General features: G+C 50.5%; 1 protein-coding gene across 5 annotated transcripts in view; it reads left to right on the top strand.

Moving 5' to 3' along the window:
• Positions 1 to 24,952, top strand: part of FAM20A (FAM20A golgi associated secretory pathway pseudokinase) — a 41,549-nt gene that overhangs the window by 6,754 nt on the left and 9,843 nt on the right. For 4 of the 5 annotated variants that reach the window (XR_015147010.1, XR_015147011.1, XM_086355870.1 and 1 more), the window contains exons 2-3: positions 22,608 to 22,792; positions 23,654 to 23,704. Coding sequence is in view for 3 of the 5 variants with exons in the window: in XM_086355870.1 (XP_086211996.1) it covers positions 22,608 to 22,792; positions 23,654 to 23,704 (236 nt within the window). In the remaining 2 variants the exon portion in view is untranslated. Of the gene's footprint in view, positions 1 to 4,213; positions 4,337 to 4,814; positions 4,934 to 22,607; positions 22,793 to 23,653; positions 23,705 to 24,952 lie in introns of those variants that run through there. The other variant, XM_086355872.1, reaches the window with a different exon arrangement.

Genomic DNA, 24,952 nt, shown 5'->3' with positions numbered 1-24,952 from the left:
TGATGCCATCCAACCATCTCATCCCTTCTCCTCCTGCCCTCAATCTTTCCCAGAATCAGGGTCTTTTCCAATGAGGCGGCTCTTCCCATCAGGTGGCCGAAGTATTGGAGTTTCAGCTTCAACATCAGTCCTTCCAATGAACACCCAGGACTGATTTCCTTTAGGATGGACTTGTTGGATCTCCTTGCAGTCCAAGGGACTCTCAAGAGTCTTCTCCAACACCACAATTAGAAAGCATCAATTTTTTGGTGCTCAGCCTTCTTTATGGTCCAACTCTCACGTCCGTACATGACCACTGGAAAAACCACAGCCTTGACTAGATGGACCTTTGTGAGCAAAGTGGTGTCTTTGCTTTTTAATACACTGTCTAGGTTGGTCAGAACTTTCCTTCCAAGGAGTAAACTTCTTTTAATTTCGTGGCTACAGTCACCATCCACAGTGATTTTGGAGCCCAAGAAAATAAAATCTGTCACTGTTCCCACTTTTCTCCCATCTATTTGCCATGAAGTGATGGGACTGGATGCCATGACCAAAAAACTCAAGTTTTTTGAATCTTGAGTTTTAAGTCAGCTTTTTCACTCTCTTATTTTACCCTCATCAAGAGGCTATTTAGTTCCTCTTCACCTTCTGCCGTAAGTGTTGTGTCATCTGCATATCTGAGGTTATTGATATTTCTCCCAGCAATCTTGATTCCAGCTTGTGCTTCATCCAGCCTGGTATTTCGCATGATGTAGTCTGCATATAAGTTAAATAAGCAGGGTGACAACACACAGCCTTGACGTACTCCTTTCCTGATTTGGAACCAGCCCATTGTTCCACGTCCGGTTCTAACCGTTGCTTCTTGACCTGCATACAGGTTTGTCAGGAGGCAGGTAAGGTGGTCTGGTACTCCCATCTCTTGAAGAATTTCCCGCAGTTTGTCGGGATCCGCACAAAGGTTTTAGCATAATCAGTGAAGCAGCAATAGATGTTTTTTCTGGAAGCCCCTCGCTTCCTCTGTGACCCAGTGAACGCTGGCAATGTTGACCTGGCTGTGTTGGACCTGATGACACGAGCCCTTTGAAGGCAGAGAGTTTTCTCCAGCTAATCAAAGAGGAAGTCGAATAAGGGCTGGAAGTGCCTCTGCTGACTTGCAGATGGGGTGGGGGGGCTGTGGCAAGAGAGACAGTGACCTTCAGGACCTAAGCTGAGCCCCGCTGACAGCCAGCTGGGAAACAGGGCCCTCGGTTGCACAACCACAAGGAGAGGAATTCGTCCAACAACAGGAACAAACACGGCAGCAGAGCCTTCTGCAGACTCTCCGGAGGAGCACGCAGCCTGGCGGACAGCTTGACCTCAGCCTTGTGAAGCCTGCGCTGGGCACTCAGTCACGCTGAGCTGGAACCCTGACCTGCAGCTCGGAGAGCGGGTCAGTGTGGGTAGCGTAAGGCCACCAGGGTGGCGGTAATTTGCTCCTCGGCATAGAAAACAAACGTAGCACTACCATTGACTTCGTTTTCTGGAGAAAACCGGGGATGGGAAGCTGGTTGCCACTTGCCTTCTGTGTCAGGCAGCTGGCAAACCTCAGATGGGCTTGGCACCCCGAGGGGCTAGGATCCACGCGGTCTCACCATCAGCTCCAGCCCTCTGCATCCTTGGAAGCTCCAGGTCCTCATTTCTCCTCTCTGGGAAAGGCGTTTCCGGCCACCTCCCTCCACGCCGGTCCCTCCCCGACGGGACGCATCCTCCCCTACAGCATCACGGGAACTGTTGTGACTGTGCAGCCTCACGGCGGCTGTCACATGAGCATGAATGGCCCTCGCTCCTGGCATGAGAAGCCCCCAGCCTGCACGTGGTCGCACGGATACATCTGTTCCGTGGTTCCCCCTACGGGAGAGCCAGAGTGAATATCTGTAGAACAAATAATTAGGAACAGACGACCTCAGGACTTGGGGGCTGTTACTCAACATCCTTTTAGCCCCTGTGGGGGATGAAAGCCTTGAACAAAAACAATCTTGACCAAAAACAAGTCATCCCACCTATAACCTGCCTCTTCCCCCTTTGAAAGTCTCAGGCGAAACCCTCTTACTGAGACATCCTGGCATTTAGACCAGGGGTGCTCTCTCTATTGCAGTAACGTAAATAAAATCAACTTCCAAAATAAAATTTTTTTTAAAGCCCTGGAAGAAAGTCGAGAAGGTGCTGTTTGCCAAAAAGAGAGAATTTCCTCAGCTTCCTGCATTTTCTGAGGAAAGAGCAGCCAAGAAGTCATGCATTTAAAAAAGCGGGAACCACAGAGAAACCCTGATTTAGCCAAAAGCACTCCCCACTCACCCCTCTGTAGGCGCCGACCTGTGTCTTCCCCGTGATCATCTGTTAAACCAGACACTGCTGAGGACCTGAGGGTTCTGCTGAAGTCGGCTTTCGCGTGGCTCCAAGCCGAGGCGGGGACACCATTCCAAACAGCTGCAGCCCGGATGGAGCAGAAGTTCTAGGAGTCAGAGCATATGAGTACCTGTTATTATAGGCAGGCGCACACACACAGGACTAATGAAAACCACAGTATGGAAAAAAAGGCCTAGTTCTCTTTGTGGCTTGTCACTTGGCAGGATGTCTTACGGTGGAAATGTGAAATCAACCCCAACCCTGAGTCTGAGTGCCCTGGAGACGCCGGGATCCGGGAGTGTGGGTCCCTGGAGGCCGACCTTGGAAATCAAGACCTGGAGCCCGCCAGCATCTTTCGTCTGGAACAAGAGGTGAAGCTAAGACCCAGAGAAGGCCTGTTTTATTGGACTCTCTGGTAACAAACCCGATAAATTTGGACAGCCACAGGGGATAGAACATGGTGGAGGACTGTGATTGCTAAGAAGCCAAGAACCTGTAAGAAAATTCAGCAAAATGTGGAGAGGAGAGCGAAACTGAAGGAGTTGTTGGCACGAGGGCAGATGAACAGAAGAGCTGGACGATGAAAGTAAGACGGCCTGGGAAGAAACAGGGTTTTAGGAAATTTGGGGGAGGTGGGTGGGTGAGAAGAGCGTTCTGCTGGCAGAAGAAAAAGCGAAGCTGTTCAGCCCTGGGAAGCGAGTGCAGCTCTCACGTGGCGCCCTGGCCTCCAGCTGTCTCCACCGGGTCAAGCGCATGGGCTGTGGGTAAGCTCATTTTTCGTGATGCTCACCACAGTGGAGTCTGTGTGGAGGGACAGATAGTCATCCGAGTTTCATCCATTTAAGTGGGACTTTTATTTTATACTGGAGTATAGGTGATTAACAATATTGTGATAGTTTCAGGTGGGCAGCAAAGGGACTCAGCCACACATACACATGCATCCCTTCTCCCCCAAACTCCCCTCCCACCCAGGCTGCCACAGAACACTGAGCTGAGTCCCTTGTGCTGTACAGCGGGATAACCGGAATCTTTCTATTTCTGGTTCATTTTCTTCAGTGGCCGAGTAGTGACTTTGTGGGGAAAGTGTGTTTATCTGCACTCACAGCCCAGCTCCTGTTTTGTTTTGTATTAACTCTGAGTTAGGAATCCTGCACCACCAGCAGCTGCTTATTTCTGCCTCCTGTGCTTCTCCGGGCACTTAGAGATTCTGGAGGAAGTCAGACTGACCAGCTGCAATTCCATCATCAAGTCAAGCCCCGATTCACCAACATTTCATTGCAGCGTTGTTTTTTAAACCGGGATCATTGGATCCTACCCAGTTCAACTGATGAGGTCTATATTTCCCTTACATTTTACACATACTTTGCATTCTGTGGCTACGTTTATTTTCTTAAGAAATAGTACATGATATTTGCAAAGTGCTGCCTACTCTCTTCAGGATACTTTGATGTCAAGCGACAGAAATCCGACTCCAAACAATGCAAGCAGTTAAAGGAAATGTGGAGAATCAAGTAACCAAAGCTCGGTGAGGTCAGCTAGCTCTACTCTATCGCTTAGTCCTTCTGCCTGCTTTAATCCCCTCTGCAGGTTCGGAGCCCCAAGAGCACTGGGACCCGAGAGAGAGAAAAGCGCTTCTCAGATTTCCAAAAAGAAAGATCCTGGGCAAAGTCGCTGATTGGCCAGACCTGGGACAGCCAGGCTGTAGAGGGTTATGATTGGTCCAGTTCTGAGGAGTGCAGGTGCTTCAACCAATCACTGGCTCTGGGGAGGTGGAGTCATTGGAAACTTTCTATTGATGCTCTCTATTCGAGCCACGTGGCTCAGGGTGGGAAGAACAGTTCCCCCAAACCAGGCTGGCTGCCCAGACCTCGAGTGACCTGGAAGAACTTCTGTGACGGGCGTGAGCTAGACATTTTCTCAACTTGTGCCTGCTGCAGTTTCTGACTCTGATAGCCACCGTTCTCGAGTTTTAGTAAGACATTTTAAATTTTTATTTTTGGCTGTTTGTTGCTGCTCTGGCTTTTCTCTAGCTGTGGCGAACGGGAGCTACTCCCTAGTTGCAGTGTGCAGGCTTCTCATTGCCGTGGCTTTTGTTGCGGAGGCTTCTCTTGTTGCCGCGGAGCACGGGCTCTGGGGTGCGAGGGCTTCCTTAGTTGCGGCTCGCGGGCTCCATAGCACAGGCTTAGCTGTGGGACAGCAGCTCAGCTGTTCCGCAGCACGTGGGCTCTTCCCGGATATCCTGGATAGAGCCCATGTCTCCTGCGTTGGCAGGCAGATTCTTTACCACTGAGCCTTTCAGGAAGCCCAATAAGACATTTTTAAAGCAAATTCATTTGTTAACAAGTTCCTATTGTGCAAATCTTTTACACCAACCATTAGAATTCCTGCAAGAGGATAGGAATCTTTATTAATTTGGGCTTTCCTTTAAATCAACCGTGCTCTCTTTATAGGAGTCCAAAGGAGGAGTGGATGTGAGCTCATGTGTCTTTCTCTCAAAACTCCACTGGGACCCAGGATGCCTTGTGTCAGTCCCCAGGGAAGCACTTGCCTCCTTTTTAACATGAAGAGGGTGAGTCTGTGGTTCTTCTTGAAGCTCCAGCAGCCCTGTTTTCCAAGCTCTCTCCCCCCTCAACCAGGATTTCTTCTGTCTGAGTGAAAACACTGGACAAGCACTTTCCAAGTGTGCTTCATGAACTTCCAGGGTTTCTGGAGGTGCTTCACAGGTTCTGAAAATGATTGCTTCCGTTTGCATTTTGAAAACCTGTGCTTCAAGGTAATTTTGACAGAATATGAGAAAACGCACACCAAGCTGTGTTATGCACACTGAGCCATTGGATCTCTTAGCATTTCCTGAGCAAGGTCTGAAAAGGGAGTTCAGTCACTGTATTCGTCTCCCAGGGCTGCCGTAGCAAATTGCCCCTGTTTAAGCCACTGTTGGTTGCTTGGAATAATGTAAACTTACTCTTTCACAGTTCTGGAGTCTGTGTTCTGAAACCAAGGTGTGGGCAAGGTAGCAGGCTCCTTGGAGGGTCTATGGGAGAATCCGTTCTGCGCTGCTTCCAGCTTCGGTGGCCGCCTGCATCACTCCAGCCCCTGCGTCCCTGATCGCCTCGCCTCCTCTTTCACCTCTGTGTGTCTGTCTCTCTCCTATAAGGACGCAGGTTGTGAACTCAGGTTGTGGTTGTCCAGTCACCCAGTCATATCCCCCCAGTGACCCCGTGGACTGCAGCACACCAGGCTTCCCTGTCCTCCACCATCTCCCAGAGTTTGGTCAAATTCATGTCCCCTGAGTCAGTGATGCCATCCAACCATCTCATCCTCTGTCGTCCCCTTCTCCTCCCGCCTTCAATCTTTCCCAGCATCAAAGTCTTTTCCAGTGAGTCATCTCTTCAAATCAGGTGGCCAAAGTATTGGAGCTTCAGCTTCAGCATCAGTCCTTCCAATGAATATTCAGGGTTGATTTCCTTTGGGGTTGACTGGTCTGACCTCCTTGCTGTCCAAGGGACTCTCCATTCCATCTGTGTCTGTCTCCTATAAGGACCCAGGTCGTGGACTCAGGACTCACCTGGATAATCCAAGACAGTCTCACCTCAAGAACGTTACTTACCTCTGTCATAGCAGATCCAAAAAAATCGGCTGGGGAGAGGCCAGCTGCTCCCAGCCCTTATTTTCCAAGTAAGGTCATGGTCACAGGTTTCAGAGGTTAGGGATAGGATAGGTATGAGCATTCAGTCATGTCCGACTCTGAAACCCCATGGACTGTAGCCCACAGGCTCCTCTGTCCTTGGGATTCTCCAGGCAAGAACACTGGAGGGGGTTGCCATTTCATTCTCCAGGGGATCTTCCTGACCCAGGGCTCAAACCCGTGTCTCCTGTGGGTCCTGCATTGGCAGGCAGATTCTTTATCACTAGCACCACCTGAAGGTTAGGTCATGGACATGTGTTTAGGGGAAGCCCCGCGAAGCCCGCTGTAGTCATGCACATCTCATGATGCCTAGGAAGGCCATGCAGCTGCCATTTTACTTTCAATTTTTAAAAGGATTGTTTTCCTGTTTACACAAAAGAGCACTTTACCATTTACACAGCAGATCTTGCTCTCTCTGCCAGAGCTTCTGATAGGCGTTGAGCAGCAGTGCATTTAGGATGAGACTCCGGGGGGTGCCTGGAGTGTGGTCGTCAGGGTCGTCATTCGGGACAGGGAAATAGATCTGCTAATTAACTGAACTTGGATGTGGGAACAAAGGCTCTTTATGAAGGTCTCAGAGTCAAACAGGACGGGCAAGGGAACTCAAGCCACCGGCCTCAAGCCACAGAGCCCAGACAGGGGCCAGACTACTGGGACAGCCCGCAGCCTCCTCGGCCGGTTCGCCTGGATCTGCTGTGACAGGCAAGCCAACGGGAGGTCCATACGTGAAGCCCACGTGCTGCGGAACATGACCACAAAACGTCTGGCTGGAAAAACACCAGAACAGACGATACGCCAGTGCTCACCTGAGGTATTAAAAAGCCATCAAGAAAGCGACCATCGGATGCTTAATTTGAGCAGTGTAACTTACCAGGGGCCCCTCCAGGTTAAACTCGGAAATGTGCACCCCAGGTAACTGGATGAGGTGGCGTTCTGTTCTGCCATGGGCTGTAAATCCGTCAAAAGGTCAAGGGAGGTCAGCCAAAAATGATGGGCTTGGATTTATAGCAGTTGATCTGCAGCCCTTCTTTTTGGCAGGAACTGAGCTAGCACTGTTTAGGCCACTTGTGATTTGTGATGCTTAAAATCACTTTATCTGCATCTGTGACAATGCTTTGTTCTCACTCTCTGGGCGGGGGTGGGGGGCAGTTGCTGTGCCTAACACACCCCGTAATGTTATTTACTCTTTAAAGTGTAAATAAGCAAGCAGGTGAACAAGGCGAGAACCCTGGGCACCACTGGAGGTGGTCAGCTAACTCCTGTCCTTCAGGACAGCCTGCAAAGCGGCCCACTCGGAGAATCTGTCCTGTCCCTCCAACCCAAACAGAGGCCCGGCCTCTTTCACCAACTCCTGCGTGACTTTCATCAGGGCTTTTGTCACGCCATACTGGCCTCTCGTTTACTGGCATGCTTCGGGTGCACCCTCACTGGACTGTCAGCTTTTCAAGGACGTGTTGAACTGAGTGGATGTAGCCAAACCCCGATCCCCAGAACACCGTTATCTTCTTTGGAAAAAATATCTTTGCTGAGGTACTTAATCGTCTTGACAGGAGGAGACCCGGCTGGAGTACGTGGGTGGCCCTGAATCCCACGGCATGTGTCCTTGGCAAGAGAAAAACAGAGCGAGCTTAGACACAGACAGGAAAGGAGATGTTGGGACCAAGAAGGCAGAGGCTGGAGGGACGTGACCACAAGCCAAGGAATGTCAGCAGCCACCGGAGCCAGAAGAAGCAAAGAGTGGGTCCTCCCGGAAGGAATGCAGCCCTGCTGACACCACAATCTCAAACTCATGGCTCCAGAACTCTGAGAACACATGTCCGTAAAGCCCCCAAGTCTGAGTTGCTTGTTAGGGCTGCCACGGGAAACAGGCAGAAGGCTGGATGTTTGCTTGCTTCTTGGCCATATGACCCCAGAGTCTAAAATGCTGCTTGTGTACAGCAGGTGCTTGATAAGTGTTTCCAAATGAGTGAAGAAGGCAGAGCACTGAAGAACTGATGCTTTCAAACTGTGGTCCTGGAGAGGACTCTTGAGAGTCCCTTGGACTGCAAGGAGAGCCAAGCAGTCAATCCTAAAGGAAATCAACCCTGAATATTCATTGGAAGGACTGATGCTGAAGCTGAAGCTCCAATACTTTGGCCACCTGATTTGAAGAGATGACTCACTGGAAAAGACTTTGATGCTGGGAAAGATTGAAGGCGGGAGGAGAAGGGGATGACAGACGATGAGATGGTTGGATGGCTTCACCGACTCAGTGGGCATGAACTTGGGCAAACTCTGGAGGATGGTGAGGGACAGGGGAGCCTGGCATGCTGCAGTCCATGGGGTCACAAAGAGTCCGTCACGACTTGGCAACTGAACAACAAGAAATGAGTGAATACATGAGAACTCCAGAGGCTTTGTGGTTGGGCAGCTCTGGGTTTAAATCCTGACTCTGCTACATAAACACTGGGAGACCTGAGGCTCATTTTCTCGGTTTCCTGCTCCGTAAAGTGGGCCGCAGACCTGACCCAGTGGGTAGAGGGCAGAGTGAGGTCTCCAGGGTAAGGCACAGGGCAGAGGGCCTGGCTCCCGCCGCCCTGAGTCAGCAGCAGGTAAAGCACCACCAGTTGGTTATTGCTCTGCGTTCCGTGTGGGTGATTTGATTTCCATCAACAGCCCACCATATTCATTAATGTTTAATGCCTGCTTGGGTGCACAAGACACGAGAAGCAGGATCTGCATTCTCCAGATGCCAGGAAAAAACCCCGGAGCTTCCAGCCCAGCCCTGGCCTGCCTCAGCCTCTGCTGCTGCTTCCAGAGAGAAAATATGCATGTTCATCTCTCCGTAGTCACTGTGATATCTAGAGCTTACCGAGGGGGAAAACACAGACGGGGCATCTGCAATTAGTCTACCTACCTCAGAAATTACAGGGCTTCCCCAGTGCTCAGTGGTGAAGAACCCGCGTGCCAATGCAGGAGACCCAGGTTCAATCCCTGGGTCAGGAAGATCGCCTGGAGAAGGAAATGGCAACCCACTCTAGTATTCTTGCCTGGAGAATCCTGTGGACAGAGGAGCCTGGTGGGCTACAGTCCATGGGGTCACAGAGTCAGCATGACTGAGCGACTGAAAGAACAACTCCAGAAATTATATGCGCCCCCCCACACACACACACGTGCACACACACATGTACACACAGGCACACATGTGCTCGCACAAGTGCACACACACATACGCACACACACACCTGGGGAAAGCCATTAGCTGATGTTTCTCACTGACTTGGCAGAAATCCTCCTTTTCCTGTTCTCTTTTTTTCACAAAGCACTTATCAAGCCAGTTCAGTAGGCTGCTCTTGCCTCACTGGGGACCTTTCTCTCTGACCTTGAGCTGGTGGCATTGAAAATGGGTGACAGCCATTCTGCACGGGTGCAGGGCTGGCCCCACCCCACGGACCATCACCTTGAACCCTCAGAACCGCCCGCTACGAGAGGCACTGGTATCCCCACCTTCACACGAGGATGGCCACTCAGACAAGCTGGGTCTCACCGGAACACGGACGTCAAAGGCCGTGGTGCAACAGTGGTGGCAACTTTGCCTTGCGTCTCAGGCTGGGTCCTGGAGACAAAGCTGAGATGCCACCGGAGCGCACTGGTGGGCAGCAGTCAGCGTCCCAGAGGCAGGACAGCCAGCACCGCATCCAGCTCTCTGCTCTGGATGCAGAGAGCCTGTGCGGTCCTGCCAGAGAGGAGGTTGTCAGTAAGCAGCAAAAGCTTTGGAAAGAGCCGAATTCGTCCGCCCTTATACTCCACAGACCTGCTTTGTATGGTTATACTGTAATTTCTTTGTTTTTATAACCGAGGGTGAAAGCGTTCCTGGAATCTCTCCCCCACATTCTGACTCCAGGCTGGAGTCTCATCACACGTCTGCCGCTTCTTAGCCGGGCGACCTTGGAGAGTTCACCTGTGCTGCCTTCATCCGGGCCCCATTTCTTTAGGGTGGATGGAGTAACAGTCACACTGACCTTATAAGCAGTTTCTGGGAGGAGTCCACGAGTAAAAGTTGCAAATTGCTTCAGACAGTGCTTGACAAAAGGACTGATGCTGAAGCTGAAGCTCCAATCCTTGGGCCACCTGATGCGAAGAGCCGGCTCACTGGGAAAGACCCCGATGCTGGGAAAGACTGAGGGCAGAAGGAGAAGGGGAACACAGAGGATGCGATGGTTGGATGGCATCACCCACTCAGTGCACATGAGTTTGAGCAAACTCCGGGAGACAGTGAAGGACAGGGAGGCCGGGCGTGCTGCGTGCAGCCTATGGGGTCGCAAAGAGTCGAACGCGACTGAGCAACTGAGCAAGAACCATGAATAAAACCTACACAGTGCTTCAGGCAGCACTGGACGTGATCCAGGAGTGAGGTGAGGGTGAGCGATCGCCTTCCTTCATTCAGGCCTCTTGGCCCAGTCGGGGTCGCTGCTCCTCTTCCTCCTGATTTCTGTTCTCGTGACCGCGGTCCTCGTGGTTCTCCGCCAGGGCTGGCCTCTGAGCACCCCTCCCCGCGCTGGTCCCCCGCCCTCCGTCCCCTCCGGCTCGAGCCCTGACCTCTCACCGTGAACCAAGCCTGAGCCGTGACTCCGGGAGGTCAGGACGGGCCGGGCCAGTGAAGCCCGAGTGGAAACACAGGGTCTATTGCGACACCGCTTCCAAGGAGGAAGTGATTGTATTTCAATCAGGAAAGAAGGGGTTTGTGTTGGGAAATCAGCCCAGTTAGCAAAATCTCAGTGAAATCTTGGTACAGTTATTACTTTCTCAACAGAAAACAGACCAGCGGATTCAGTGTTTCCACCACCATCCTGATGCTTAAGAAGTTTCTATCAGCATTCTCAGTGTGAGTGTGTGTGTGTGTGTGTGTGTGTGTGTGTGTGTGTGCGTGCTCAGTCCTGTCCAGCTCTTTGCGACCCTGTGGACTGTAGCCCGCCAGGCTCCTCTGTCCCCGGCGTTTCCCAGAATACTGGAGCGGGCTGCCATTTCCTCCTCCAGGGGATCTTCCCGACCCAGGGATCAATCCCAGAACTCTCGTCTATCCTGCATTGGCAGGCGGGTTCTTTACCACCGCACCAGCTGGGAAGCCCTAATAGCCTCGATATTCCTTGCAAAGCCTCACGGTCTGTGCGGCCTCCGTGGGAGAGCAGAGTGGTCTCGGCTCAGAACCGTGGTGTCAGGCTCCCCTTTTCACTGACTCTGTCGTCCGCTCACCTATGCGGACCTTCATCTCCTCCCGTGTAGTTTGGAGAAATGTAGTTTGGTCCCAGGACTTCGGGGAGTTAGACTAAGACAATGCAGGGGGAAACCCCAAAAGCCATTTGTAATAAGCTCTTCAGAAACGCAGGTGTAAGAGCGTTAAATAAAGTGATGCCTCAGATGCTAAACAAGCACCCGAGGCTGGGGGCGGAAGCCCCAGAATCCACGTGCCCCCGAGTGGGTCCCAGCCTCCTCGCGGCTGGGAGCCGGGAGGCCCGTGGGCCAACTTCCAGCCCAGCCTGTGGGCGGAACTTCGCAACGTCACTTCCTGGCCAGAGCCTTTAAAAGCTGGGGCTTCCCAGGTGGCGCTAGTGGTAAAGAACCCGCCTGCCAACGCAGGAGACATAAGGGACTAGGGTTCAGTTCCTAGGTTGGGAAGATCCCCTGGAGGAAGGTACGGCAACCCACTCCAGTATTCCTGCCTGGAGAATCCCATGGACAGAGGAGCCTGGCTGGCTAAGGTCGCAAAAAATGAGATACAACTTGGGACTGACTGAACAGCAACAAGAGGACAAGGAAACAGAGTCCGCCACCTTCTTAGAACAGGGGTGGGTGAAATTCCACCCGAACAGAAACCATATCCGCTTCTCAGCAGGCCACCCTCCCCCACAGGTCACTTATTGGGCTGAGGAGGAAAGGAGACCAATTATCCTCTCCGTGGGGAAATCAGATGGAAAAATAATACATGCAAATCAGCACAGTGCACAGGCCAAGGGCTGGGGAGAGTTTAACCTGCAGGGAAGCCGCAGGGAAATCTGCCTGCCAACCATGGAATTATGCAACCCCCCTCCAGAACCCCTAATTCATATCCCTCTCTACTGGGGCAGCCAAGGCCTGGGTGACAGGCGGTAAGGCCAAGTTCAAACACTGTTGAAAACAAGTATATTTGGGTCACCGTCTGTTTATTGAAGGATCCAGTGTTTGGGTCTTTAAGGCACTTCTTTTTCCTTAGTTCACTCTGAGCACTGCCTTTAGACTTAAAGTTCTGTTTTCTGCCCTTGGGAAATGGTGAAATAGCCATCCAATGTCAGTGTCATTGGTTTACTGTGTGTGTGTGAGAGAGAGAGAAACATTTATTTGTTTATTTTAGGTCTCACAGTCAGAGGATGAAAAAAGCCAAAATTCAGCATTGCCTCTTTTGCAAGTACCACGTGTGTTGCTATTTTATCCATATGCTTGTTGGGTTGGTACAAGCGGGACAGCTAAACAGCTGCTGACTCACACTTGTCTTTTTTTAAACAATTAAATAATATTTAAATTTTTGCTGGGCAGAGTGTGCAGGGGGAGGGTAGCAGAGCCTGAGGAGGGTTTTAGGCTGTGTATGGAAAATCTTGAGTTTCTCAGAGTCCAGAACCCATCACAGCAATTTTCAGGTCGTTATCAGAGGATTAAGTGCTTCATTTGCTCATGATTCTGTGGCTCCGGGCCAGGGCTTCTCAGCCTCAGCACTGCTGACATTTGGGGAAGATGATTTTCTGTCTTGCTGGGCTCAACAGAAAATTAAATAAAATAGGAGAATGCATTGCAGGATGTTTGGTAGCGTCCGTCAGCACTGCCCCCACCAGCCGTGATGCCAAGATGTCTCTCAGTGGTGCCACCCACGAGGGGTGCGGTTGCCCCTAGTCGAGAACCTCGGGTCTACACCACGGAGGCGGGATCCTATGGGAACGTGTCGTTCTCAGCCGTGGGCCCTCCGCTCTGTAAACGGTCACACTGGGGTGAGAGTGAGGGCTCAGTGTTAATGTTTGGTGTTTCTCAAAGTCCATCGTGCCCATACAGAATCCAGGGCATGCCCTCCTGTGCTCGGAACGGAAAGGTTTAGGAAGTGCCTCCTGCACAGGAGGCCTGACCGCAGGACTTCTCAGAGCCTCGACTGTCTTTGTGTAACTGAGACTCTCCCTGAGAGGTTACGCTTTGCAACTCTTTCCAGTTTTGCTTGCATGGAGCGAGTGATGTTTGGTGGTCACTTCGGTGCTTAGCTCTGGGCCCAGGACCAGAATCTGGGAAGCTTGGCCCAGCTGGAAGCTACCTGCTAGTTCCCTGCCTCGACTCCAGGGATCCCTCGGACCAGAGATCATGCTGCCATCTTCTCCAGGGTGTCCAATCTACTGTCACCTTCGGCGACAGGTCTGGAAGTTGTTGCTGGGGTAGAGATACAGGCTGCTCACTGAGGCCAGAGTCCCAGCTCCAGGAATGTCCCTCTAGGCTTGCCATAGCATCCAGCTCATTGTGATGGGCCGCCCAAAGTCGGCAAGGTCTGCTGACAAGGGCCAGGACATGGTAACAACCTAGGTGTCCATCCACGGGTGAATGGATAGAGAAGATGTGGTTTATACAGTGGAATATATTAGCCTTTAAAAGGAACGAGGTCTTGCCATTTGCAGCAGCATGGGGGGGACCTGGAAGGTGTCATGAAATAAGTCAGACTAAGTGAGATAAGCCAGACCGAAATAGAGATACTGTGCATCATTTATATGTGGAATCCTAAAAAAATACAACGAACTAATGACTATAGCATAAAAGAAGCTTCAGTTCAGTTCTGTTCAGTCACTCAGTCGTGTCCGACTCTTCGCAACTCCATGAATCGCAGCACGCGAGGCCTCCCTGTCCATCACCAGCTCCCGGAGTTCACTCAGACTCACGTCCATCGAGTCAATGATGCCATCCAGCCATCTCATCCTCTGTCGTCCCCTTCTCCTCCTGCCCCCAATCCCTCCCAGCATCAGAGTCTTTTCCAATGAGTCAACTCTTCGCATGAGGTGGCCAAAGTACTGGAGTTTCAGCTGCAGCATCATTCCTTCCAAAGAAATCCCAGGGCTGATCTCCTTCAGAATGGACTGGTTGGATCTCCTTGCAGAGTCCAAGGGACTCTCAAGAGTCTTCTCCAACACCACAGTTCAAAAGCATCAATTCTTCGGTGCTCAGCCTTCTTCACAGTCCAACTCTCACATCCATACATGACCACAGGAAAAACCATAGCCTTGACTAGACGGACCTTTGTTGGCAAAGTAATGTCTCTGCTTTTGAATATGCTATCTAGGTTGGTCATAACTTTCCTTCCAAGGAGTAAGCATCTTTTAATTTCATGGCTGCAATCACCATCTGCAGTGATTTAGCATTATGGCATTATATGACTCACAGATGTACAGAACAGACTGGGGTTATCAGTTGAGGGGGGAATATAAGGGGGTGGGGTGGGAGGTAGAAGCTATTGGGTGTAAGATGGGCTCAAGGCTTCCGTGGACTTGTCTTGGCCTCAAAGACACAGGGATAAATGCAGTGGGAGGCAGGGGAACAGAAGGGGATAAGGTGGGGCTGTGCTGTTTGTTGGCATCTGCAGGATGGAGCAGCAGGGAGACGTCCCGGCCCGTTTATGAAAAATCACAGGATTCATTTTATTTTAATTGTAGTGAAGTATAGTTGATTTACAATATTGGGTTAATTTCTGCTGTACAGCAAAGTGACTCAGTATATATGAATATCAGTTCAGTTCAGGCGCTCAGTCATGTCCAACTCTTTGCAACTCCACGGACCACAGCATGCCAGGCCTCCCTGTCCATCGCCAACTCCCAGAGTCTGCTCAAACTCATGGCCATCAAGTCGATGATGCCATCCAACCATCTCATTGTCCTCTGTTGTCCCCTCTCCTCCCGCCTTCAATCTTTCCCAGCATCAGGGTCTTTTCCAGTGAGTCAGTTCTTCGCATCAGGTGGCCAAAGTATTGGAGTTTCAGCTTCAGCATCAGTCCTTCCAGTGAATATTGAGGACTGATTTCCTTTAGGAGGGACTGGTTTGATGTAAGTTACTCAGTTTATATATATATATATATATATATATATATATATATATATATGTTGTGCTTAGTCAGTCGTGTCTGACTCTTTGCGACATCATGGACTGTAGCCCACCAAGCTCCTCTGTCCATGGGATTCTCCAGACCAGAATACTGGAGTGGGTTGCCATGCCCTCCTCTAGGGTATCTTCCCAACCCAGGGATCAAACCCAGGTCTCCCACATTGCAGGTGGGTTCTTTACCAGCTGAGCCACCAGGGAAGCCCATAGATACATGTTCTTCTCCATATTCTCTTCCATGATGGTTTACCCAGGATATTGACTATAGCTCCCTGATGTCAGGGATTTCAGTGGAGAGCCCACCAGACTGCTGAGGGGCATTTGGAGAGAATCCTCTGTTCCAGATAATTCTGTCTTGGGGACATGCAGCCTGCATGGGCCCAGTGGTCTCAGAAATAAAGTGCATTTCTGAGGCAGGTTGCAATCAAGATGTATTTCTATGTTATGTATGAAATCTTATGTATGTATGAAAAAAAGGTTCTAGAAATTTGTTGACATCCTTTCTCATTCCAAAGAAATAGTCACTCATGCCTGATTTTGTGATCACAGTTTTGTACTCTTTTTCTTAGAAATTGTCTTCCAAATATATAAGCATCAGGTCCCATTAAACCTGGATCATTCTTATTCACAAGAGAAATAGGATAAGAAAGAGGAAGGTATTTCCAAACTTGTCACCACCCAAACAAAATAACTCTGGGAAAATGTTCTTCCTATGACCATTGTCAAGGATAAGAATATTGAAACAGACAATATGGATAAAACAGATGCACAGATTTAGGTAGAAAGCCAAGTCTCTCAGAGGCTCACCGTAATGCTTTTATAATTTTCTTTATGGCAGAGTGCTTTTGGAAATTCAGGAAATGAATAAGATAATAAATAAGTCAGAAAGTAACTTTGTGCGTTCCCATCCAGCAGAGATAGAACTCTAGGGTGACAGTGTGACCCCTGTATTCCAAACATTTTTCCCCTTGAGTTTTTTGATGCTAGTATTTTGGAGTCTGATGGAGTTTTTGCAGCAGGAAAATTGTTCGGGCATCCAAGGACCAGTTATTTATAGAGCATTTCCTGCACGCAGAGCACTTTGTCAAATACTAAGATGCAAAAATCTTAGGCAGGTTCCTGCCCTCAAAAAACGTAGAGTTTAGTTGGGAAGAAAACACACGATGTGGCTCTGAAATCTTTCCCTGGTGCCCCCATCTCCCTCCCAATGCGGCCACACAAGGACCATGGAACTGTTTCCAGCAGAAGGAATTTGCCTGAGCACCTGCCAGCCTCTCCTGCCTCCCTCCTGCTGTTCAGGATCTTACATGCGGATGGTCTGGACTCTGTGAACCTCCACAGATCATCTGTCCTGAGCCAGGTGATGGGGTACTTCTGCACCTGACTCAGCATCTTCCAAACATGCTGGGGAATGAACAGAGCGGGGCAGGGCGGGGACACAGTAAATTAATTAGAAAATAATTCATGGATAATCACCAGATTCCTCCCTAGGGGACCTCAGTAAAGCAGAGAGGATGTCACTTCTCATCACTGCTTCGTAACCAGCGAATGTAGCAAAATATAAATTCTAAGTCATGCAGTTGAAATAGCTCTGCTGAGAGGGCTTGGCACCCTTGCTCTTGGCAGGGAACATGCGTCCAGATGCCAAAGAGAGACTGGTTATTTCAGCAGAAAGGACAGAAATGAATCCTCAAGATCAGTTCAGGCTGTCCTGACTCAGGAGAACAGAGAAATTTATGAGATGATACAGTCAGAAAGAGGGAAGAGAGGCAGGCAGGATTTAGGGAACTTTAGCATCAGAGCAAACCTACACTATCCGAACAGCATGCAGGTCAGCTTCTCCTGAGTAAGCCTGTGATTCCCACTAACTGTCTTTCCAGAAAAATACAGAGGGTAGTTCTCACTGCAGCTGAGATAAGGAGCACATTCATTCATTCCCCAGGGATTTGTCAAGTACCTGTTACATACGGCAAGGACAACAAAAGAGATGGGAAGTGTGTACAGATTTGCAGGCTCGAGAGAGAAGCTCACATTCAGCTGTACAACTGGAAACGTTTCAAAGAGGACATTCCTAGGGAGTTTGGCCCTGGAAGCTGGAGAAGAAAACGCGGAGGCGGGCATTCCCACGGGAGAAACAGCATGAGGCGGGGAGGAACCATCGCAAAGGCAGTTTTTGTGTGCGTCAGTTGTTTAATTGCAAAATTACAGAAACACGTAAAAAGTGGAAGTCACTTCTCATCACCCCTAAGGCCAGCTATCACTAACGTTTGTGTACTTGTCATGCACAGCAAATCGTCTGTGTTTATATGTGTATGTAAACAATATTTTCAACAACAACAAAAACATGAGATCCACCCCACAAACTGTGCTGAAATTAGAAACTCTTCTATGTCACTAAATACAGAGCCATCCCTGTAACACCCTATCATAGACGCTTGTATTTTCTCCATTTCTGTAGTTACGAACAACACTGTGTGTTTAGTCTCTCAGGCGTGTCCAGTTCTTTTCTACCCCATGGACTGTAGCCGGTCAGGCTCCTCTGTCCATGGGATTCTCCAGGCAAGAATACTGGAGTGGGTTGCCATACCCTCCTCCAGGAGATCTTCCCAACTCTGGGATCGAACCCAAGTCTCCTGCATTATGGGTGAAGTCTTTCCTGTCTGAGCCACCAGGGACACACAAACAGCGCTGTAGTGAACATCTGTGAACACACTTTCTTGCACACTTGTGCAAGGTGGATAAGCTGCAGAAATTAAATTGCTGATTCAAGGGGTGTGTATGTGTACGCTCAGTTGTTCAGTTGTGTCTGGCTCTTAGCTTGCCAGGCTCCTCTGCCCAAGGAATTTTTCAAGCAAGAATACTGGAGGGTTGCCATTTCCCACTCCCATAGATCTTCCTGATCCAGGGACTGAACCCTGGGTCTCTTGTGCGTCTCCCACATTGACAGGCAGATTCTTTACCACTGAGCCACCTAGGAAGCCCCACTGAATATAATTCTGAAATGGAAAATTGCCCTCTGCAAAGATGTGCCAATTACACTCTCATCAATAATGCAAGAAAGCACTATAATAATGCTATTCAATACGCCTGTTTAAGCCCTTTTAAGGTTTCCATTTTAAAAGTGTTTTGTAATTGTAAAGTTTGTGTAGATAACCACACAAGTTGGGCTGTATAGGAAAACTATTGACAAGAGTGTAAAGCAAGTTTCAGGACAGTGCGGATGTTATGTTATCAAATCCATAAGAATAAAAGTGGAGAGGGACAAGGGAAAAAACACTGGCCACATCAGTTACCTCTGGGGACGGGAAGTCGGTGAACAAGCAGACATGAATGGAAGAGAGGGTTCCGAAATTTAAGATTTTGAACCATGCAAGTATTTCCTATTCAAAAGTAAAGAATGTTATATATATTTTTTAAATCTAAAAGAGGTGCTGCTTCTTCCAGGAAACAGTTTTCGTGGAAAATTCCAGTTCTGCAGAGAAAAAGGAGCAGAGTGGTGTTTCCTCCTTCCCTCAAGGTCACGGGACTTGTAACCCAGGTTTTCTTTTTATCGATGAAAGCAACATCTGTCAGTACTTCGTGCTTTGTTTTTTGGTATCTACTTTCAGATCAGATCAGTCGCTCAGTCCTGTCCGACTCTTTGTGACCCCATGAATCGCAGCATGCCAGGCCTCCCTGTCCATCATCAACTCCCAGAGTTCACTCAAACTCACGTCCATCAAGTCGGTGATGCCATCCAGTCATCTCATCCTCTGCCATCCCCTTCTCCTCCTGCCCCCAATCCCTCCCAGCATCAGAGTCTTTTCCAGTGAGTCAACTCTTCGCATGAGGTGACCAAAGCATTGGAGTTTCAGCCTCAGCATCAGTCCTTCCAATGAACACCCAGGACTGATCTCCTTTAGGATGGACTGGTTGGATCTCCTTGCAGTCCAAGAGACTGGCAAGAGTCTTCTCCAGCACCACAGTTCAAAAGCATCAATTCTTTGGCGCTCAGCTTTCTTCACAGTCCAACTCTCACATCCATACATGACCAGTGGAAAAACCATAGCCTTGACTAGACGGACCTTTGTTGGCAAAGTAATGTCTCTGCTTTTGAATATGCTATCTAGGTTGGTCATAACTTTCCTTCCAAGGAGTAAGTGTCTTTTAATTTCATGGCTGCAATCACCATCTGCAGTGATTTTGGAGCCCAAAAAAATAAAGTCTGACACTGTTTCCACTGTTTTCCCATCTATTTCCCATGAAGTGATGGGACCAGATGCCATGATCTTAGTTTTGTGAATGTTGAGCTTTAAGCCAATTTTTTCACTCTCCTCTTTCATCTACTTTAGGTCTTCCTTTAAAGGTAAGGCTACTTTGCCAGGAATATCTTGGCTGATATTATACATAGCAATCCTCTGTACATATAATATTTTTTCATACAGTGATATTTACTGTTGCCACATTAAGTTGCATTTTTAGAAATCTACTTTATTTTTTTCATTGGGTATAGCAAACAGGGGTAAAAAGCGGGTAGCTTCTGTGTTCACCATTTTTTTAAAATCCTTATTTTATATTGAAGCAGTGGTAAAGAATCTACTTGCCAATGCAGGAGATATGGGTTCGATCCCTGAGTGGGAACAATCTCCCTGGAGAAGGAAATGACAACCCACTCCAGTTTCTTGTCTGGGAAATGCCACGGACAGAGGAGCCTAGTGGGCTACAGTCCATGGGGTCGCAGGGTCAGACCAGCTGAGTGAGTAAACAGCGCAGTTGAGTAGCACTGTTGTGTTGGTTTCAAGTGTGCACCAAAGTGGTTCAGGTGTACACGTGCGTGCATCTGTTCTTTCCCAAATGCTTTTCCCATTTAGGTGACCACAGACTCCTGAGCAGAGTTCCCTGTGCTATACAGTAAGTCCTGGTTGGTCACCTCTGTTTTCACTGTTATCTTTGCAAGCACACAACCCTAGTCAGAACACAGGTCAGCAGGCTGCAAAACGGGCTCTCCTTTAGGGGAAAAAGCCCCGATATGCACCATTTGCCAATTTCCGTGCTGTAAATTCTCTCACGATGGCATTTGTCAAGCTCCCTATGCAAGTCAGCTCAGGCAGTCTCTGCTGGTTGTCCCCAGGGAACAAAGGGTACACAAACATTTCTAAAAAAAAAAAAAAAAGATGACTCTTAGCAGCTCTACCTTAACCATTAAAAAACAAACAAACAAACAGGCCCAGTGGGAAGGATCCCCTGACGCCCTCTCTCCCTCTGGCCCTGCTCTGCCCAGGTTGTGGGTCAGGCTCTGGCAGGGGCTGAACAGCTACCCAGAGAGTCCTGAGTCCCCACCCAAAGGTAAACATGGACATTTAAAGAGCAGCTTGTCCGCTGTCACAAGTGACACTTAATTTGCCACGTTTATTTTTCTGTTTGGAGGCTGGAACCCTGACTGTTGTTATAACCAGAAGCCGTCAGCTCTCACCTCCACTTAAGAAAACTCGACCCCGCCCCCCTGCCCAGTCCAGTCTGGCCGCAATCCTTGTCTCTCTTTCTCTGAACTTCTTCTCTGAGCTGCCCGACCTCAGGGAGCCTGACGCAGTTCAGGACTGGGCAGCCTTCCCACCAGGCTCCCGGCAGAGCTAAGCAGTCCCAGAGTTTTAGCCTCAGAGCAGCCTTGGGAACCAGAATGAAATACAGATGAATGTGAATAAAGTAAGCAAAAGCTGGCAGGTGTGGCCCAGCAGGTAAACATCAGGGGCTGCCGCAGTTTAACGGGTCACATTTCAGATGACAGCAGCAGGAGCTCAGGGACCCCAGGACCAGGTCACAATTGGATGCGCACTGTGGCCTAGAGGGAAGGTGAACGGGATGCAGAAAGTCAGCCTGGAGACCGGCCCGTGCGGTCCCTCATCCGATATTCAGAAGGCTGCAACATAGGGAAGGAAGCTATTCTGCATCAGCTCGTGGGGTAGAGCCAAGATCCGCGGGGGAAGCTCTGGAAAGATCTTGGCTCAGTTTTGGAAAGTGCTTTCTCACAGAGCTAGCGTGATGGATTGGGCTACTCCTGGGTGTAGCCCAGGAGGAGAAGGGGGTGACAGGGGAGGAGATGATTGAATGGCGTCACTGATTCAATGGACATGAATGTGAGCAAGCTCCGAGAGATGGTGAAGGACAGGGAGACCTGGGGGGCTGCAGTCCATGGGGCCGCAAAGAGTCAGACACGACTGAGCAACTGAACAACAACTCTGGGTGTTGTACACCCCCTTCACAGGAGCTGACCAAGTACAAAATAGACAACACCTTGGTAGGAATGTTGTAAGTGGAACAAGGCACTAAGTTCAAGGGTCTTTCAGATCACTCCCAAGAGAAATAAGGATGTAGCAGGACACCCAAATCCTGCCCCATCAACCCACATGACCCTCACCGTCACTTAACTCGCCAGATGACCGGTACCGCCTTGCCTTGCCTTCCAATCTGAAGGGCTCCATCTTCCCACGCACCCATCTGTTTATCCACCTTTCCTCCCCGATCCTCAGGTACGCCTGTCCCTTGCCTGCCTCTTGTAGTTGTGTGCACCTTGTCCCCAGTCCCAGAGCACATCTCCTCTTCAGTCCAAACGCCACCCATGTGAACCCCCTGAAGTCCACTTTCTCCCACCTGGGTCTTCCTCTGACACTTGGCCACACAGCCGCCTGTCCCTTCCCCAGCAGGTCAAGACGTTTTAGTCTGAACACGTGTCTAGCAGTTGATCTACAACTGCCTCACATTTGCTCTGAATATTTCACAGACACGCAACTTGTCTCCCAGACGAGACTCTGAGCCTCTGCACTGCAGTGGTGCTGTTTTTCACTTTGCTTTTTTTGTGCTGGCAGAAAATTTCCTGAGCAGAACAATCTGTACATGGCTAATTAATTCTTCTTATCTTATAGGACATACTAATTAATCTAACTCAGCTTCCAGCTCTCCGTACTGACCCTGATCCTCATCCTTTTCGTTGTCACCAATTACCTTCTCTCTCCTATCTCCTGCCTCCTAAGGTCAAGAAATCACTGGGAAATATAAAATATAGACTTTTTCGTGGCAAAGTCCAGGAAGAGGCCCAGGATCACTCCCAGAGATACCAGATTGTATGAGGCCCCTAAATTTACTCTCAACCACACCCATGTCCCTCACAGCATTTGTCAGTGTCTGTGGTTAGGTGCTTGTGTATGTGCGTGTGGCACTGTGGACCTGTCGGGCCGTTTCACTCGCTGGATTGTAAGCGCTCTGAGGGCAGGGAGTCTGGTGGCCGCTGTGCCCCCCCACAGTAGCTAAGCTCATATCGAGCCTCGTGTATATTAGATGCCTCGTGATCTTGCTGAAGGAACGAAAGAACGGATGGAGCGTCCAGATGCGGCGCTCCTGCAGGCCTTTGCATTCTCTTTCCCCAAAACTGAAGAAACACTCTTCACGCTTTCAGACGACGCAAGATGTACAAAGAGCAGCTGAACCTCACGTCCCCGGAACCCCCAGTGCAGCTCCGCCAGGAGGCCAGCTGGGTCCAGTTCCACCTGGGGATCAACCGCCACGGCCTGTACCCCCGGTCCAGCCCCGTCGTCAGCAAACTCCTCCAGGACATGAGGCACTTTCCCACCATCAGCGCTGGTGAGCGTCACAGACCAGCAGGGAGACTTTCTCCCCGAGAGGCTGGGAAACCACCTCAGGCTGGGCTCCAGGGTGAAACAGTAGAGGGCTGATTCTGACACTCAACAGAGAAAGAAGAAGAAAAACACAAACATTGCTCTTTTAACCTTTGAAAGAGCTCTTACGGCCATGATCTCATAAGGGAGGCACAGGAGGTGTCTGTACCTAAAAAGGTGATGTCACTGTTGATCCTGTTCGCCTTTCCAGTCTGGCCACTGTCTCTCATACAGTGATCTTATGATGTAGACCAGGGGTCCCCAACCTCCTGGCCACTAATTGGTACCTCCTGCCTAATCAACAGTGGCATTAGATTAGAAATAAAGGGCACAATAAGTATAACACGCTTGAATCGTCCTGAAACTATCCCCCCCAACACCCCTAGGTGGGTAGAAAAATTGTCTTCCACGAAATTGGTTCCTGGTGCCAAAAAGCTGGGGACCACTGAGTATAGACAATATCATTGCTGTTTCACAGATGGGAACACTAAGCCTCAGAAAGCTTAGGCAGCCTGGCCGAGGACCCAGTGGTGGCCTGCTGTCTCAGGTCACAAGCAGTACGCCAGCCTAAGGGACACACTGAGGGATTTGCAGACTCCAAACTATTGACAGCATCGGTTTCCCCAACAGGCGTAGCTGGAATGTCCATTGAAGGGCCAGGGAGCACGAGGTCAGGATGGAGCAGGGTGGGAGATTGCAGCCCCAAATGGGGCTCGGGGAGACTCCCTATGGAACAGTCAAGGGCCCCAGGCCGCCTCCCACTCTCCCTCCTCTGATGTCTGAACTAGAGTTGATGTCCTCACAGGCCTTCTCATCCTTTTTGCAGATTACAGTCAGGACGAGAAGGCCCTGCTTGGAGCCTGCGATTGCTCCCAGAGTAAGTGGCCTGGCCCCGCCCCTGGTCTTGGCCCCGCCCCGCCCCTGGCCCCGCCTCATCCCTGGTTCCTCCCTAGCCATGGCCCCGCCCTGTCACTGGCCCCGCCCCTAGTCTTGACCCCACCCCACCTCTGGCCCCGGCCCCGCCTCATCTCTGGTTCCACCCTAGCTGTGGCCCCGCCCCTGGCCTTGGCCCCGCCCCACCCTGGCCCTGGCCCTGCCTCGTCTCTGGTTCCTCCCTAGCTGTGGCCCCGCCCCTAATCTTGACCCCGCCCCACTCCGTCCCCGGCCCCGCCTCATCTCTGGTTCCTCCCTAGCCGTGGCTCCGCCCCTTCCCCACCCCCTTACCCTGGGAACCCGGTACCTGGTGGCAACCTGGAGGTCCCACAGGCCTCCCCAGGGGACCAGGTAGCGAGCGGAGGGGCATGAGCCCCCTGCCTCCTCTCCGCACTCGCACAGAAGGGAAGGTGGGCCCGGTCGGGCGGCCTGCGGCCCCCACCCAGAGTTGTCGCGGGGTCGAGGAGCTGATTAGAAAAGCGGAGTCTTGGTCTCCACTCTGATTTTCTGAATCAGAATCTGGGTTCTCACAAAATCCTCGAGGGACTGGAGTACATTTTCAGAGTTAGGAAGCCGTGGGGCAGGGAAGTGTCTGTCAACCCGGCGACAAGTGACAGTGACCCGGGGGGGGAGGGGTGGTCAGTGGCCTGGGGGAGGAGGCCCAGGCGTCAGCATGGCAGAAACCCTACAGCGTCTCAGGCAGCCAAGCTGACTCCCTGGGGTGAAGATTCATGCAGGCCAAAGATGGGCCTGGGGTGCAGTCCTTGGGAGGGGGTGCTCTGTACTGGGGTTCAGACGTTCACAGACACTGAGGCCACAGCCAGTCACCATCGGTCCAGGAACCTCCTCCATTGGCCTCAGTGAACTGAACACACGTCAGAAATGTCCGTATGTCCTAACTTGTCAAAGGCTTAAAAGACACAAGATTGTAGGGCCTGGGGCTTCCCTGTTCTTTACTTTCGCCCCTGCCATCCGCTGTTTGTTGGAAGGCAAAGGTGAGGGGCAGGGCCAGGGGAGTCAGGGTTAGGGTTAGGGAGTCAGGAGGCAGCACGCGCCGGCAGGGTCTCGCAGGGGCCCCTCAGGTGTCACGAGGCCCCGTCACCGCCTGGGTGTCCAGTCTTACTAGGAAGAGATGTTGGTCACAAGTCCAGTGCGACGTGACAGGTGGCAGGTTCAGAGTCTCTAAGGCAAG

This window comes from Bos grunniens, chromosome 19, assembly GCF_055505025.1.
Source record: "Bos grunniens cultivar Pamir isolate PY7600 chromosome 19, Bosgru_T2T1.0, whole genome shotgun sequence".
NCBI lineage: Eukaryota > Metazoa > Chordata > Mammalia > Artiodactyla > Bovidae > Bos > Bos grunniens.
Note: the sequence above shows the minus strand (reverse complement) of the source record. Positions and strands in the feature narration are given on the sequence as shown.